General features: G+C 34.2%; 1 protein-coding gene across 13 annotated transcripts in view; it reads right to left on the bottom strand.

Annotated features, from left to right (window-relative positions):
• The window catches only part of FAM135A (family with sequence similarity 135 member A), a 124,868-nt gene that overhangs the window by 19,492 nt on the left and 87,496 nt on the right, over positions 1-17,880 (bottom strand). For 5 of the 13 annotated variants that reach the window (XM_025890711.2, XM_073905167.1, XM_073905168.1 and 2 more), the window contains 7 exons: positions 11,563-11,636; positions 9,822-9,976; positions 7,249-9,604; positions 5,611-5,771; positions 2,850-2,941; positions 2,271-2,368; positions 314-465 (listed from right to left, as the gene is read on the bottom strand). In XM_025890711.2, coding sequence (XP_025746496.1) covers positions 314-465; positions 2,271-2,368; positions 2,850-2,941; positions 5,611-5,771; positions 7,249-9,604; positions 9,822-9,976; positions 11,563-11,636 — 3,088 coding nt within the window. Of the gene's footprint in view, positions 1-313; positions 466-2,270; positions 2,369-2,849; positions 2,942-5,610; positions 5,772-7,248; positions 9,605-9,821; positions 9,977-10,997; positions 11,105-11,562; positions 11,637-17,880 lie in introns of those variants that run through there. The other 8 variants (XM_073905177.1, XM_073905169.1, XM_073905171.1 and 5 more) reach the window with 5 other exon arrangements.

The raw sequence follows: 17,880 nt of genomic DNA, 5'->3' as shown, positions 1-17,880 counted from the left end.
TGATGGAACAACAGAATAGCCTGTTTATAACATAAACATTTACTGAAAATATTTAGACAGTTTAATGAAAATTAGTTTAAAATGCTCTTATCACTTCTGATCTATATTATCTCCATATGATAATATTTATTTTCTGAAATGAAATATCAGTTTATTTCATGTGCATGACAAAATAGAAAAATTTCTACATCTTTTGTTTAATGAAATTCCAAGTATGTGACAAGTCAGCTTTAAATAAGTACCAGAAAACTTTAAATTTGTATTTAAATTTTCTCCCCATGCCATATTTCTTATACTGAACAATAAAACTTACCTGTATTAACAAGAGCACTGCTATTGTAGAGTGTACCAAGGTGAGGTCCAGAAAGAGATAAAAAGGTATGAAGTTTGTTGAGGTAATATCTAAACCTTGGCCTTGTCAGCACTGAACGGATTATTAAATTGCCCAATGAATGTCCAATAAAGCTTTAAGAAAAAAAAAAAGACATTTCTCCCATAGTATTAATTTTAAAAAGAAATATTAAAGCTGATACCTCTATAAACAGATGTGAAATACTAAGTATTTGGAAATTTCAATGTCTTAAAACTATGGTTTGATACTTTGAAATGATGTAACTTACATTTTGAAGGAAAAAAATGTGAGAATGTAGTAGAAAATTCCCACTATATAATTTAAATCCTTATTCTATAGAAATAAGATATTACTTAGAAAATTTTTATTCATAGTCATAACTGCTTAGAAATAAATGCATTTTAAAAGTAACTATACATTGACTAGATGATAAATTTGCCTCCTTAGGCACACATGACAATTATTACTTGTTAAGTCATGATTTAAAACAAAATAATGAAATTATACCTATTAAGGATGACAGGAAAAATTATATACCTGTTTCATTTATTTTCTGGTCTACACTCAAAAATTTATAAAGCACCTCATCTTTATTAAGGAACAGTTTAAATCAGAAGAGCCTTTTTACTTACCATCATTATGCAATAGATGGTATATTAGTCCCTGGAGATAATTAACAATGAAAGAAGAGAGTTTGAAAGCTGTCTTAAACTGGTTTACCAATATAGCTAGTGAGAAGCTCAGGATAAACTTCCCTCCCAAATGGAAGTTCCTGAAGCTGTGGGATGAGAGTTATGATTGTAACTAATAGTTCTCAATTAACCAGATCAGGCTTTTGAATAATGGTTGATTATAACTGATAATCTTATCTAAAAGAGGTAATACATTTGTGGATAAATGAAAAAACTGAAATATTATTTTTCATCATAAAATAATGAATAAAAGGTATATAAGATTATAGAAAATTTAGTAAATAAAAAGTATTTTAAAATCTATAAATGAAGAGAATAATTAAAATAAGAAAATAAGTCTCTCCTCCCTCCTAATATATTTACATTTCCTCCCATTTTAACAGAAATGCTTTTTAAAAATAACTTCAAATAAAAACCTGTTTATCTCTCTTTTTAGTCCTTAATCTCCATACTTCAAACTGGAAACAAACTCTTTCAAAAGCCTATATTTATACAGAGCCAGTTTCTTCCTCTAACCTAGTTAGGTAATCATTATTCTACTTTTTGAGGCAGAAAAGATTAGTTTCGAATTTTTCTTTAAGTCCTACTGTATTAGAAGAAACAAATATTTTTCCTTTCTCCCATGTCTATCCACAGTATCTGCTTAAATTATGAGACTTCTATTGCTTTGATCATCTTGCTTGTGGAAAACCGACTCATGAAGTAGAGTTAGGCAACCTTGAAAGTATTTTTGTTGTTTCATTTGTTTGTATATATCCATTGCCCTAAAATCTTTTGGTAACAGCTTTATTGAGATAGAATTCACATACCATAACATTCATCCATTTAAAATGTATAATTTAATAGTTTTTAGTGTATTCACAGAGTTGTACAACTACCACAAGAGATTTTAGAACATTTTTACCGCTTCAAAAAACCCCCAAATCCTTTAGCTATCCCTGCCCCCAGCTGCCATCTCCCCCGGCCCTAAGCAATCATTAATGTACTTCTGTCTCTAGAGATTTGCCAGTTTTGGATAATTCCTATAAATGGAATCATATAATATGTGGTCTTTCCCTAAAATTTTTAAATTCTTTCTTTTCTCTTTAAATTAGGTAAACTGAATTGTGGTCTCCTATATTTCATAATAAGGCAACAAAACTACTACAAATTCTGTTTAATTTTTCTCTAATTCATAGAGACATAAAAGTATGTCATACAATATTACAGAGTATTATAAAAGTTACCTTATTTTTGAGACTGTTAGACTATATATCTGAATATATTGTATGATCTCATCCAGAAGGCGATCAGTCATACTATCAAAATCAGCAAAAGTATCATTCTAAACAAAGGAAAACAGATATATTATAAATATGAGTAATCACAGGAAAAACTGAATATAAACATTATTTTTAACTTAGGCATTGGAAATATGCTTTAAGATCAGTGGTTTTAGAGAAGCTGGTGAATAATATTCATTATATTAAAATGAGCAAAAAAGTGAATTTCCAGGAAAAGAAAAAATTCAATGTTCTTAATAATACTTGCTTCATTTAGTTGTTTTGCCCAATACCCACATTTAACATAAGGTTATTTATAATGGTTTAATTAATGAAATTTCTGCATAGAAATTTTGTGCATGTGAAAAGTTCATAAGTCAAATTATAAATTTCAATTTCCTTGGGATATGCATTAATGTGAAATTTCATACAAATCAGAAAAATTTCTACTACTACTACAGGCATTTTGTAATAAACAAAAATTATGTAGAAACTAGTATAAAAATATTTGCTTCCATTGAAAACACTGCCATAATATTGTACCTGATTTCTCTCAGACATAAGAAAATCAATTCTTCCCCCAGGCAGTCCAAGTTCAATATAAGTTTTTACTAATCGGAGATCTGCACTGTTACCTAGAATATGAAGAAAATTAAAAATTATGTCTAAAGGACAAGACAAAGTAAAATGTACAAAGTACATCATCATATATTTGAAGAGAAGTATATGATCTCTGCCAGTTTTGAACAGACAATGCAACCTGAAATAGAGTTCTCAATTTCCAAGTCAAGGCTGATTTCAATTAGCCATACAATATCTTTCAACAATTTGTTCATTAGGAATTTTGGTCACATTGATGCTTTTGCTTTCCTACCTGATGGTGTATTTATTCACTGTTAGCTCTGGAGACTGCTGACTGTGGTCATTATGAATGACTGATGGAAGTACTCCTTCCATCACTACTATATAGTGATTATTTAACAAACCTTGAATACATTTTTTTTTTAAGATTTATTTATTTGACAGAGAGTGTGGGGGAGAGGGACAGAGGGAGAGGGAGTCCCAAGCAGACTCTGTGCTGAGTGTGGAGCCTGACACAGAGCTCCATCTCATGAACCTGAGATCACGGACCTGAGCCAAAATCAAGAGTCAGACACTTAACCAATTGCACCACCCAGGCACCCCTTGAATGCATTTTAGATTTAGATTTAACCTGTTCACTTTCTTTTGGTGGTCTTGTAATAGTTGAATAGAAAAAAAATTCCATTTAAATAATTTAAAGGCGTTTAATTACTAACTTAAAAATGTCTATCAATGCTGACTACTTATTAGATATAATACATAATTTAAAAATATTATTATCTTTAAAAATTAGTTTAGTGGCTTTTTGGTTAATTCCTTTGGTTTGATTAGGAATGTAAACATGTTATAATTGTTGAATTTCAACTTGACCCATCTAATATTTGTATCTTTTAGGTTTTCATACACTGATAGAGCTAACTGTTTTATTCCTGATTTTACAAGGAACACCACTAGTGTTTCACTACAAAGTATATGTTTTCCACTGGCTGAGAATAATATGCTTAATCACATTAATAATCACATTGATTAAATCACACTAATAATTGTTATTTAAAGCTTAAAGTTTGGTGCTTAATTGTCAAAACCGGGAACAGACACTGAATTTTATCAATAGTTTCTTACTTGATTTGTTGATGTAGGTATATTTTAATATTCATACTATTATAAATATAATAATATTTATATTAATAAATTTCCTTATATACTTATCTTTGTATTCTGGGAATTAAATCCTAGTTGTTATAGTGACTTAATACATTAATTCAATGTGCTAGAGGTTTTTGGGGACAATTAAAAATTTTTTTATTTACTTATCTGTTTACTTATTTCTGCAATATTGCTAGAGTTTTATTAAGTGTATTTATGTCAGATTGGCCTGCTATTCTTTGGGTGTGGGTGTGATATCTTTTCCAGATTTGGTAACAAGGTTAGGTTAACTTTAAAGAATAAAATGAGCTGCGTTCCATAATTTTTCCTATTACTCTGGAACAATTTATATAACATGGGGGTAATTTGTTTCTTAAAAATTTCAAAGAATGTGCCAGAGAGTCTACTGGGCCAAGAAATCTTTCTTGGGTGATAATCTTTGAAAATTTTATTACTTGCAGGGGAAGAGGTTAGTATTGGAGATATTTTATTTCTTTTATTTTTTTTTAAGATTTTATTTATTTGAGAGAGAGAGAGATAGCGAGAGAGAGAGAGCATGAGCAGGAGGGAGAAGGAGAAGCAGGCTCCCCACTGAGCAGGGAGCCCGACACTGGTAATCCCGGAGTCCTGGGATCATGACCTGAACTGAAGGGAGACGCTTAACCAACTGAGCCACCCAGATGCCCTGAGATACTTTATTTCTTGAGAGTCAAGTTCTTTTATTAAAGAAAAATCTTCAGGAGTGCTTGAAATGGCTCAGTTGGTTAAGCATCTGCCCTCGGCCCAGGTCATGATCCCTGGGTCCTGGGATCGAGCCCTGCGCCAGGCTCCCCGCTCACAGGGAACCTGCTTCTCCCTCTCCTCCCTGCTCATACTCTCTCTCACTCTCTCTCAAATAAATAAAATCTTTTTAAAAAATAAAGAAAAATCTTCAATTTCATGACAATTTACTAGCTTAGACCTGCGTTTAGTATTTTTATATCCGTAAAATCTTTCTTCAATTTGTTCTTACAGAATGATATTATAATACAGTAATAATATGCTAGTCTATAGATATTTGGCATTTTCTAATATAGTTCCTAAAATACAGAAAACAGTCTGTTGAATAACCAAAATAGCTCTCATAAAACTATAGCACTAAAGCCAGGTATTTAGAATTTAAAGTATACCTTAATAAGTGAATCTTCAATTCTTAGTACTGATTTTTCTAGCTCGTAAGGTTTAAAGCATTAGACTAAAAGGGCACCAGGTCGACTATCAAAGGAAGACAAAATGATTGCCATGAGGTGACTGCCGAGAAAACCAACAACAGAAGACAGAAAAACCCTAAGTTAAAAGAAATAAAATGCTGGTACATAGATGAATGTCAGTTCCATGGAAGATTTATTTAAAAGGAAATCTAATATTATACTTAGCAAAGTCAAGCATATTTTTGTTTTAGAATGTATTTAAGAGTCAATTAATTTCAGCAATTTAAAATATTTTCAGTTCAAAGATTAAGTAAAACTAAATGAAGTCTATTAGGAAAAGAAAAAATATTGAGTTGCCATGGGTTTTATCAACAGACAGGACATACCATCTAAACCATGCACACAGACAATGAGATGTACTCCATCTTCAGAGCCATCCTCTTCTTCCATGCTAAAATAAGGGACTGAGGATGCCAGCAGAGGAACATCACTGTACATGAACCCAGGGAGTTTAAGTTGTTTCAATTCTTCTTTTGCCTGGAGGAAGCTGAAGCAAAATATTATAAGAGATACTCTTTACTAAGTTTTATATTCAGTTTTTAGAACCAAAAAGACAACATGCTGAATTCAGGGAACTGCAGAAGAGGAAACCTTTGGTTTTAAAATAATGAAAATAGTGAGATCACCTAAATAATTTAGAAATCAGAGAGTTAATTTTCTTTGCTATTGTTAGTACATATTCTGATCAAATACAGTGACTACTTCAAATCTGAAATCACTTAAAATATTCTTTTAAACTTGAAATCAACTAAGAGAATATTAGGAGTGAAGTTACACTTCTTACAATGTTTTAAATTATATAGAAAAGCTGGGAGAAGTACTGGAAGGATGACAATCTGATGCTTATTCTGTTATCAAATCTTAACCTCTTTGCTTCTTTTTAATCTTACATAAATTTATGAAAGGTAAGGAGCTGTTTTACATAGTGTAACTCTGAGAATGGTAGTTACAGTTCTTAGTACATTAAGTTATTTTTTATTTTTCCTCTAGAAATACCAATAAAAAGGAACAGAACCAAGAGGGGGGCGTGACTAAATATAATTGGTGGCATACACTCATTTTGAATGAGTAACAAATCTAATCAACTTGGGGGCTGCAAACATCAAAAATTATTAACTATTTTAACACTGTATCATTTGAACTGATAAAAGTAAAACTGAAGGAAGCTGATGAACCCTACCTTGGATGAAGACAAAAATCGTTTTTATCAATGACTCAGAAAAGTTTGAGATAGCCAGAAGGTGGTATAACCTTCAGTCTTCCAGCATATCACACTTCTTTAGAGGGTCATTATCACCTCACTGGTTTCACTAGCTTTACGCACTATGAGATCTTAGCTAAAATATAGAAATCAGAATAATGTAGGAACTTGGAAAATCTATTGTAGACATGCCCAGATCTTTCACTCCAGGGATTATAATTCCAACTGGAATAAGGTAGTAGAATATTTTGAGAACCAGTGCCATGCTAGTAAACCTCTATCATCCTCAAAATTTTTCTGCATATTTAACTGGTCCATGAAATCTCAAGTCTGTAAACCACTGATTTAGCTGAGATAACCTGGGTCTGGTAGGTTTAGGAAGTTTCTACTAACTTATTATTCATTATCTGATATTGCTAGATGCACTGGTAGAACTTAACCTGTCTGGGAGTTAATGGTGGAGAAATGAGTTACTGATGAAAAAGTTTTAATCCCAGTTATTCCAAACATCTAACACATAACCACCAATGGAAAATTTGTATCAGAAATGTCTAGCTTATAGAACAAAACAAGCAGATGGAGAACTACAGGTCTGTCAAAGAGTACATTGAATTCATTTCTTCATTTTTAGATAGGTAATCAAAGAAGAGCTTTTTGTAGTACAGAAACCAGAGAACATGAAATATATGTTATCAGACACACAAACACATATTTTTTCTATACATATATTTAATAGCACATGCTATTGTGCTCCATTACTTACGCTTGTATTTGAGGTTTTGGTGAATTTTCATACCAGCAAACTGATGAAGTGAAGTTGTAAGAAGTGCTGCATGGCTGTTTTGTAATGGCATCAAATTTAGTTTTAGAATACTTAACACTACAAGGAGACTCTCGTGGTGCAGACGGGAAGGACAAACAACCAGAAGTACAGACAGCAGGCATATTTATTCCATCCTTCATATATTCACTATTTATTTTTTCAGATTTTATAAGTCTTTCTTCTTCTAGTGCATCTCTGTTTGTATAGTGAGCATTTACTTTTTCATCCAAAGCTGAATAATCTGTTTCTTCGTAATACCCATTTTGAACCATTTGTTGATCCTGCTCTTCTTCCTCATCCTCTTTACCCTGTTCCTGATGAAGATTACTAATTTCTTTTTCAAAAGTTTTCTTCTGAGGGCTAACTGAGTTGCTACAGCTAATAGCACATGTGTCAGAAATATCCGTACTGCTGTGAGAGCCAAAATAATTTTCCACAAGCCCTTCTTTTACCATATCAGGACTGGCTGAAAAAGGATCATTTGTACCCAGATGAGTTTCATTTTTAACTGTTTGGGCTTCTGAATTTATTTCTTTGAGATTTAAGGTATCACCATTTTTTCTTTTCACAGTTTCATCTTCTCTAACTTCTGTATTAGTAGAAACAGAACCTGAAACAACACAAGGGGCACCTAAACAAACCAGTGTTGAATTCAATGTAATTGCTGTCCCAGCAGAATTACTAGATTTATCAGGACTCTGGGAGTCTTTACACATAGTGTCCAAGTTAGGTTTGGAGCCGCAACTACTTTTCATATCACAGGAAGTATCTTCATCTGAAAAAACAAATTGCAAAGGGTCTTTAGTGCTTGAATTTAAGGAATGTATTGCTATAGTTTCATTGTCCAAATGCCCTGAAAATACGACACTCTGTTGCTGCAAAATAATACTTGACTTTTTACTATTGTCGCATTTTGGGAAGTCAATTGTTCCTAGATTTAATACAGTTTTGCTATCATTTAGGTGGCATTCAGGTATAACAGATTTCTTAGAATTTTCATCAGGTGACAGTTCATCATCAGAAGGTAGAGAGTTTATGGATGTCAAAGATGACTGTATTTCACTTAAAGCACTTGTACTCTCGGTACAATGACTTCCTAATGAAAATTTTACATTATAACCAGGTTTCATCAAAAGCTGAGGAAATAATCTTTCGTTATTGTAAGGACCTTGCCCTTGCACAGTTTCAAATACATCAGGGTTTGGATGTGTTGCAAAAGAACTTGGTTCACTTTCAACACCTGAATCTGAAAATCTAGATGAGGCATATGTTGCATTAATATCTGGTAACTTAATTGTATCTCCACTTACTACAACATGATATTCTTTTGTAGAAGAAACAGGTTGATTACTTCTTAACTTAGTTAATGGTTCTTCAACAGAACGGCACTTTGCTTCTTGCAAAGCTTCCTTTTCAAGTGTTATTTCTATAGATTTAGATTTACCATTAGATTCTAAGGACTCAAAGTTGGGTAGTTGTAAATTATCCACAAATAGTTCATCTGGTTGAAGCTCTGTCCAAGGTCCTATTTTAACAGTTATTTTCTCTCCACTGAAAGGATCCTTATTACAGGGCTTTACTTCAATTGTTCTAGCTCCTGAAGATGGGGTTGTTTGATGATCAGGGCAATCGTCTGATGAACTTCTGGATGCCACATTGTGTTCCACTTGTGTAATTTCACTATCATCCTGGGAGATATCAAGTTTACCTGAAATGGACAAATTTGCACAAAGATTTAGGCTGCCAGAGTTCAAAGGATCAAACAGGTCTGGTTGCATATTTTCAATATCTGGAGACTTTTGTTCAGTTCTCTCTGTATTAGTTGGCAAAAAGCTAGCTTCCTTTTGGCTTGTCTGTCTGATGTAGGTCTTTAGGTCAAAATTATATCCACATATTGTGGGATCCAGACCTTCCTTCTGACTATGTGAAGGATTGCCTTCAAAGCATTTAAAGAGATCATTTGATGCTGTACTTTTCAAACATTTGTAGCCTACCAAAACCACAGAATCCTTAGAGTTCTGTTTTATTATTTTTTTTGTGTTTTCAGGTTTCATTGTTTTCATGAGCTTAGTGACCTTAACCTTGGATTTATTTGATTCTTCATTCTTTCCTTTTAGAGATTTTGTTAGCTGCTTTTCACCTTCTGTATACCAAAAACTGGAGGCACCAGCAGGTCTGACTTTCAACTCTGGGCTAGAAAGTCCCGCTATAGAGCTTTCTTCAGTCTCATATTTATCCATTCTACTGGACTCTGATCTCTGAAGATTCTGAATTCCCATCCAGGGTGCATCTAAGTCTTTTATCCAAAGAAAAAAAGATTCAGGTTTAAAACAAGGTGCGAGAACTCAAATGATTAAGACTACATTTACTGACTACAACCTCCTAATATCCTCAAAGATAAATAAAACCGGAGGGGGAAAAAATGGCCCCACATTAGGGAATAGTTTTATATATATTAGGAAGAATATACTGCAAATGACACACACAACTTACGTATTTTAGATTATACTTACCTTCGATAATTGAATCTAAATACCTATCTTCAAAGATTATAGGTAATGAATTGAGATCTCCATCTAATTCACTACATTCAATAGGTAGAGGTGGGAGAGAACTGCAGAAGGAAGTATTTTTGATAGCGGTGCACATCTGTAGATGACTCTGAGCACTGAAAAATATTTCTTTATGTCAGATTGTAATTTAAAAAAATTATACTCAATTCCACGTTACAGACTCTACCTCCTCCTCTTCCCTCACCATTCCTACACTCCTGCATTCCTAAAGATATAGCCTCCTTATGAAAGAGTTGTTTGGTCAGAGATAAAGACCGGTACAATGAAAATTATGGTTTGCTAACAGTGAATGATTGGCTTACAAAATTACGGTTTGTTGATAAACTTATTTCTGTTATATTCTTGTATACTTTTTAAAGTTATTTCAAAATGAGTTATCTATGCTTAATGTCTGAATTTACTGATTTGCTGGGAGTAGCATATAGAAGAAATGTCAAAAGCTCCAACTACCTACTAATGACTGATGATACTATTGGAAAAAAATATATTCCATTGCTACTGCTGTACTTAACATATATTGGTGAATACAATTAACAGCTATTTAAAACAAGGTACATAACTTTCTAATACATAATACTTTAAAAAATTTTTTTAAAGATTGATTTATTTGAGAGAGAGAGAGAGAGAATGAGAGAGAAAGTACATGAGGGGGGGAGGGTCAGAGGGAGAAGCAGGCTCCTCGCTGAGCAGGGAGCCCGATGCGGGACTCGATCCCGGGACTCCAGGATCATGACCTGAGCCGAAGGCGGTTGCTTAACCAACTGAGCCACCCAGGCGCCCTACATAATACTTTTTAAAAAACCTTTTCTTATGGAAAATTTCAAACAAATTAAGCAGAACAGTATAATAAACCCCATCACTCAGCTTCAACAATTAACATTTGCTTGTTTTATCTATACCTGTAACTCACTGCCCACGCCCCACACTTTATTATTATTTCTAGTTTTTTTGAGGTAAAATTCACATGCTTTGAAATATAGAAATCTTAGCTGTATGATTTTGACAAATGGATACATGATACAGAATATTTCCATCTACTAAGAGTTCTCACATGTCTTTCTAGTCAAAGTCCCAGCCCGAGTCAAAAAGACAATCACTGTTCTGACTTTTTTTCACCTTAGTTTTGCCTGTTCCAGAACTTCATATAACTCTTTATATACTCCAGAACTTCATTACTCTTTATGTCTGACTTCTTTTGCTCAGCATAATATTCTCAAAATATTCTTTAAAGGCAAAGAAAACCAGATTTAAACACACTCAGTAGGAAAAATGGAAGGCATCCATTCTGGGGATTTTATTGTAAATCATTAACATAGCAAAAGGCAGTGACAGATCACTGGTGAAAATCTGTAATATATAATGATGACCATAAGAGATTCTGACCTGTGAAAATAAAGATACAAGGCTGGAGCCAGAGATGTATGGGACTACCAAGGTTCTAGTAGGTCTGATATGGGGGTGGGGAGAATAGGGCAATATGCTTCTTTATGTAAGTAAGGTATGGGTCTTCCATGAAGTAATTCATAAAATTAAACCCAATTTGTTTAAATAGGGAATTTCTGAACTTTAAATTCTAATTTCCTCTGTTGTAAATATCATATATTTTATTTGATAAATTCTGAGATAGATATCTTACATAAAAGGAGGTAAAATCATTTTAACTTTGATCTACTCTACTCACTGAAGTTCCTGGTATGCAATGGCAGCTTCTCTTGGATGTTCAAAGCAAAAGAATGCTTCAGAAAATCTGCGTACCTGAAAAAATCCAAAAGGGAATATGAATAACACGGCACAATTAAAAGGTCAATCAATGGTAGGAAAAGAAACCTCTCTCCATTAGGCCTTCCATAACCACCCCTATATAAGAATTAATCTCCCTCCTCAATATGCCAAAGTACTGTATTTTAGTATTGCATGAAATAAAAGAAACAATAAAATGTAAAGTGAGAGGGCGGGGTGGCTTAGTTGGTTAAGCAACTGCCTTTGGCTCAGGTCATGATCCCGGAGTCCCAGGATCGAGTCCCACATTGGGCTCCCCACTCAGCGGGGAGTCTGCTTCTCCCTCTGGCCCTCCCCCCTTTCAGGCTCTCTCTCCCATTCTCTCTCTCAGATAAATAAATAAAATCTTTAAAAATAAAATAAAATAAAATGTAAAGTGAGAAATTTAGGTTTACATTATGGATCCAAGATTTATCCTCCTTGAAGACAGGGATTTAGTTTGTCTTACTCACCACTAGGTCCCAGTATTAAGAATAGTGCTCAGCACATGGTAAAAAATGGTAAGAGTCAGCCAGGACTTACATCATGCTATGTGTCAGGTGTGCAAGTATATGCCACCTGAACTGACTGACCAGCCTACTGGCATTGTGACTGAGGCATTTCACCTTTGAGCCTCAGATGACCCCTTTTCAAATTACACCTAATACTTGTTCTACATTTGGGGTTACTGTGAAGAATAAACAGGATAATGTATGTGACAGCAGTCTGTAGTCTGGTAAGTGTATATAAATATAAGCTATTATAATTGCCATTATAACATTCCTATTTTTCCTTAAAATAATCGTATATGTGAATTATCTTCACTCCTAATGTGTGATGTTCTTCAGAGTTGAGCTGTGTTTTGATGATCTTGGTTATTCCCCAAAACATCTATCTGGGTATATTACAGAAGCAAGTACTTGACAGATACTGGTCAAGTCTAGCTGAATATTTCTTTCGTCATATTTGTATTTTGATCCTTCCATTTCTAATTATTCAAGGAAAGGCTCTGTCAGCTATCGGAGCAATATGAAGCAACAGTAAGGAGATGGAGAACATGTTTTGTTTGGAAGGTACAGGGAGGAGACACAAATTATAATATATCCCAAGATTATAATACATCTAAGATTCTTTTCTAAAAGGGAATATGATTTAGGGTTCTTTGGTCTTAAACATAAAGCAGATTGGAGATATATTTTCCTTGTCATCAAGATTTGGCCAGTTGAATTTCTGACTTACTAAACTTGCTTCCCTAAGCAGAGGAGACTGAGTCTTCAGAGGAGCAAGTCAGTGAGGTAAGGGAGAGGAAGATATGAGGCGTTCATGATAAGAGTGAAATTTTTGTCTGTACTTTCAAATAGTATCCAATTACCTCTTCTTCCTCTCCAACACTAAGGGAAAGATGTGGAGCGGTATCTGCCGACCTATCTATCATTGAGAGATGTTTTCCCGAGGCTGTAATGTGCCAAGAAAGGAAGCCTGAAGCCTTCTGGATTCCTGCAGTTGTAGCTGGGCCTGCAAAACTGACTTGTTGGTTTTCCTTCTCTCCTTACCTCCTGATTCTTACAATCATAACTATTGTTTCTTTTTTTGTTTTTAAAGATTTTATTTGAGAGAGAGAGCATGCACGGGGAGGGGGCAGAGGCCAAGGGTAAGGGAGAGGGAGAGAACCTTAAGCAGAATCCCTGGGGTGCAGAGCCCGACATGGGGCTCAATCCCAAGACCCTGTGATCATAACCTGAGCTGAAACCAAGACTTGGATGCTTAACTGATTGAGCCACCCAGGCACCACATAACTATCATTTCCTGATAGCATCCTATCTACCAGGCTCTATGATAAGCACTTTATTTTCATTGTTATTTAAACTATATGAAAACCCTATGAAGTGGATATGTCTTCATTTAATAAGTGAAGAACAGGGACAAAGAGGTTAATTACTTGGCCAAGATAACATAGCTAGTAAGTGATAAATATGGGATTCAAATAAAGATTTAAGAAATTCCAACTCTTGTGCTTCAAACCACTTATCTCTTCCTTTCTGCATAAAGACTCCCTGTTAACAGAGAGCCTTTCCTTTCCTCTATGCACCCACACAAAATTCTTTATCTAATTTTTCTCCTGCCATAATTTTGTGCTATGGCAATGTGTAATGAGTAAGTCTATTAAATGTATTTTGTGGCCATAAGGTATGGTATAGGTATGACTGCCACCTGATGGCAGCACCACTTAATTTGGAGCAAAAGACATACATAGAAAAAATACTAAATTTACAAATTCAAACTCAGGATGAGTAATATATATATTACTACTTTGGTATATATGTTTGTAAAACAAATTTTGTATATGTGCTCTAATTTTTAAAAATTCACTTATTTGGCAATATCACCTATTTAAAATTTAGCAAACAGCTGGATGGTTAAAAAAAGCCTCTTGAACATTCAAAATGAGTATTTATCAATGCTTTACAGAGTTAAATGTTACTTTATCTGTGTTCACCCTAACATGTTGCTTAAACTGCTAAATATTTATTATAGTATAAACTTATTATACTATAAAATATATTACAAATAGTATTTGTATAATATGACTAAATAGTATATAATAAAATCATAATAGTACTTACTGTAGTAATTATAATACATAACATTTATTATTAACAGTTATTACAATACATTAAAAATATATTTACTATAATAATTTTATACATGCCTGTCCAGGTTATATTCAAATCCTCAGTACAGGATCTAAATATCAGATATATCATATTATCTATGTTGCCCTGAAGAAAACAGTCACCTCACAAATGTTTATTGAACAAATATTCTCTAAGTTCTTAGACTGTACTTTTGGAAGGATACTTTATTTTATTTATTAATTTTTAAAGATTTTTTTTTCATTTATTTGAGAGGGAGAGAATGAGAGATAGAGAGCACGAGAGGGAAGAGGGTCAGAGGGAGAAGCAGACTCCCTGTCGAGCAGGGAGCCTGATGTGGGACTCGATCCGGGGACTCCAGGATCATGACCTGAGCCGAAGGCAGGTCATAACCACCTGAGCCACCCAGGCGCCCTGGAAGGATACTTTAAATCCCCCTTTATACATAAAGCTGATCTATCGTTACTATTAGATACACCTCTACCTGGTATTAGTTATTTACTTTTCAATCCACAGCATATTAAAAGAGCAAATGAGACAAAGGAAAAAGGAGAATTACAGAATATACATGATATATGTAAGTATACATAAGTATACTAGACAATCAGTAGAGAACTTGTTACTGAAACAAAAAGGCCCTCCCTTAAAAACGTATATAAACCTAGAACATTCCCATAAAAAACAGACAAAATAAAAATTAATATAACTTAGAATCCTTTAATGGAAGATCTAATATCTAGACATTTTTAAAAAAGATTTATTTATTTCAGAGAGAGAAGCTGGGCGGAGGAGCAGAGGGAGTGAGAATCTGAAGCAGACTCTATGCTAAGTGCGGAGCCTAACGCGGGGCTTAATCTCAAGATCCAGGAGATCACAACCTGAGCCAAAATCAACAGTCGGGCACTTAACCAACTGTGCCACCCAGGCGCCCCTCTATCGGGGAGCCTGCTTCTCCCTCTGTCCCTCTCCCCTGTCATGCTGTTTCTCTCTCTCTCTCAAATAAATAAAATCTTTTTTTATTTTTTAAAAAGACATTTTTAATAGCATGGAACACCAGTGTATTAAACCCTTGAGCATATAAATAAAATGCATAATGATAATTAAATCATTTTGAAAGGACTAAATTAGGTTTGGTATACTCTATTTCGGAAAGTAGGGGACCATGAAGCACACTAGAAAAGTTTCATTTAAAATGGTAAAAAATAGGGGATGCCTGGGTGGCTCAGTCATTAAGCGTCTGCCTTTGGATCAGGTCATGATCTCAGGGTCCTGGGACTGAGTCCCGCATCGGGCTCCCTGCTTGGTTTCTCCCTCTCCCACTCCCCTGCTTGTGTTCCCTCTCTCGCCGTCTCTTTCTCTGTCAAATAAATAAAATCTTTAAAAAAAATGGTAAAAAATAATTTAAGGGAAGAGTTAATCCTTTAGGAGCACATATCAGATAATAATTGCACTTTGGGATAAACATATTTCCTGAAAATACTTGATATGTTCTATATATATAAACACATAAAAGCTAATACATTGTGTTTATGTTAATAATTACAGTAGCACTGGAAGTCTACCTGAACCTTGCAAAACAGGAAATAAAAAGTATCAAATTAAATATGATAAATAAATGTTTTCAGAAAGTAGTTCTACTTTATTAAGAAAAACAGAGCTTAATATATTAAGGTTCATATATACACACTATGCGTATATATTTTACTGAAGGAATACCAGATCAAGAAGTTTTAAAGATTTTATTTATTTATTTATTTGACAGAGAGAGAGAGAAAGAGCACAAGCAGGGGGAGCAGCAGAGGGAGAGGAAGAAGCAGGCCCCCTTCCGAGCAGGGAGCCTGATGCGGGACTCGATCCCAGGACCCTGGGATCATGACCTGAGCCAAAGGCAGATGCTTAACCATCTGAGCCACGCAGGCACCCCCCAGATCAAGAAGTTTTAGAGATGAGTACCTTTTCGTAAAAATGCAAACTTCATAATGTTTTGTGTGAATAACTCATTATTGTAAAGAGGTCTTTGAGTGGAAAAGGATGGCTATGCAAGCTATTTCTTCTTCTTTTTTTATTAACATATAATATATTATTTGTTTCAGGGGTACAAGTCTGTGTATGCAAGCTATTTCTTACTCTTTCCCTCCTCTAGAGCATAGAAAGCATTGATACAGTCGAAAATACCATCTTATGATCTTAAAATCTCAATAAAAGCTAAGAACAACTTCCTGACCCTCTAGTTTTTTTACTGGTTGCTGCAGGGTCGTGTTAAACCCTTTAGCAGCTTTTAAGTACAAATATAAAAAAGATGCTGCTTCCACTGGCAGATGCAACCTGACTCCAGTGAAGACAAGCCAGATTTCAATTCTCACTCTTCCTAGCAGAATGCTCTTATTCAGGTAACAGCCTAACCCTGTTAATCACTTGGAGAACTTAAAAAAAAAAAAAAATTTACCCATGCCTGGGCCTCGTTCAGCATTGGTAATTTTTAAAGTTCCTCAGATGATTTTAATGTACAACCAAGGTTGAAAACCACTATTTTAACTTCTACCACGACAGAGAAATTGGTAATGGATTTGTCTCCCTGAAACCAACTATAGAGTTGGACAAAATACATAAAACAACTGTTTCAAGAATCAAAGAACATGCATTAGATATGCAAAGAAGCAAGAAAGTATAACTTACAATCATGAGATAAAAGCAGTCTGTAGAAATGAACTCCAAGATAACTCAGATGTTATAATTAGCAGGCATATACTTTCTTTTTTTAAAAATAATTAATAGACTTAATAAAGCACTGATGAACCAATATTGACAATTATTAACTAAAATCCATAGCTTACATTAAGATTCACTCTTGGTGGTGGTCACTGTATGGTCTTTAACAAATGCATAAGGATATGTGTCCACCATTACAAATCATCAAGAATAGTTTCACTTCCCTAAAAATCTCTTATGCTCTACCTATTTGTTCTTCTCTCCATCCCCCTGAACCTCTGGCAACCACCGATCTTTTCAATGTCTCCACAGTTTTCCTTTTCCAGAATGTCATATAGTTGGAATCATATAGCTGTCAGTCCTTTAGATTGGTGTCTTTCACTTAGCAATATGCTTTCAAGTTCCTCTTTCTCTTTTTGTAGTTTGATTGTTCATTTCTTTTTACTGCTGAATAATATTGCACTGTATGGATACACAGTATTTTTTTTTATCCATTCACCTGATGAAGGACATGTTGGTTCATTCCAAATTTTGGCAATTATGGAAAAAGCTGTATAAATACTATGTGCAGGTTTTTGTGCGGACATGTTTTCAACTCATCTGAGTAAATACTAATGAGCATTATAGTTAGATTATACTGTAAGAGTATGTTAGATTTGTATGAAACTGCCAAATTGTCTTTTGAACCAGCTGTACCATTTTGCATTCCTACCAGCAACAAATGAGAGCTCTAATTCTTCCCTAATATTTGGTGTTGTCAGTGTTTCACATTTCATCCATTTTTATAGGTATGCAGAGGTATCTCACTGTTGTTCTAATTTGAAACTCTCTAATAATGAATGGTAAGTAGCATATTTCTCTCTCCCATGTGGAAGGCT

Source organism: Callorhinus ursinus, unplaced genomic scaffold (assembly GCF_003265705.2).
Source record: "Callorhinus ursinus isolate GAN/ISIS: 27379988/994484 unplaced genomic scaffold, GSC_fseal_2.0 scaffold22, whole genome shotgun sequence".
Lineage (NCBI taxonomy): Eukaryota > Metazoa > Chordata > Mammalia > Carnivora > Otariidae > Callorhinus > Callorhinus ursinus.
The sequence above is the reverse complement of the archived record's forward strand: the minus strand, read 5'-3'. Positions and strand labels throughout refer to the sequence as shown.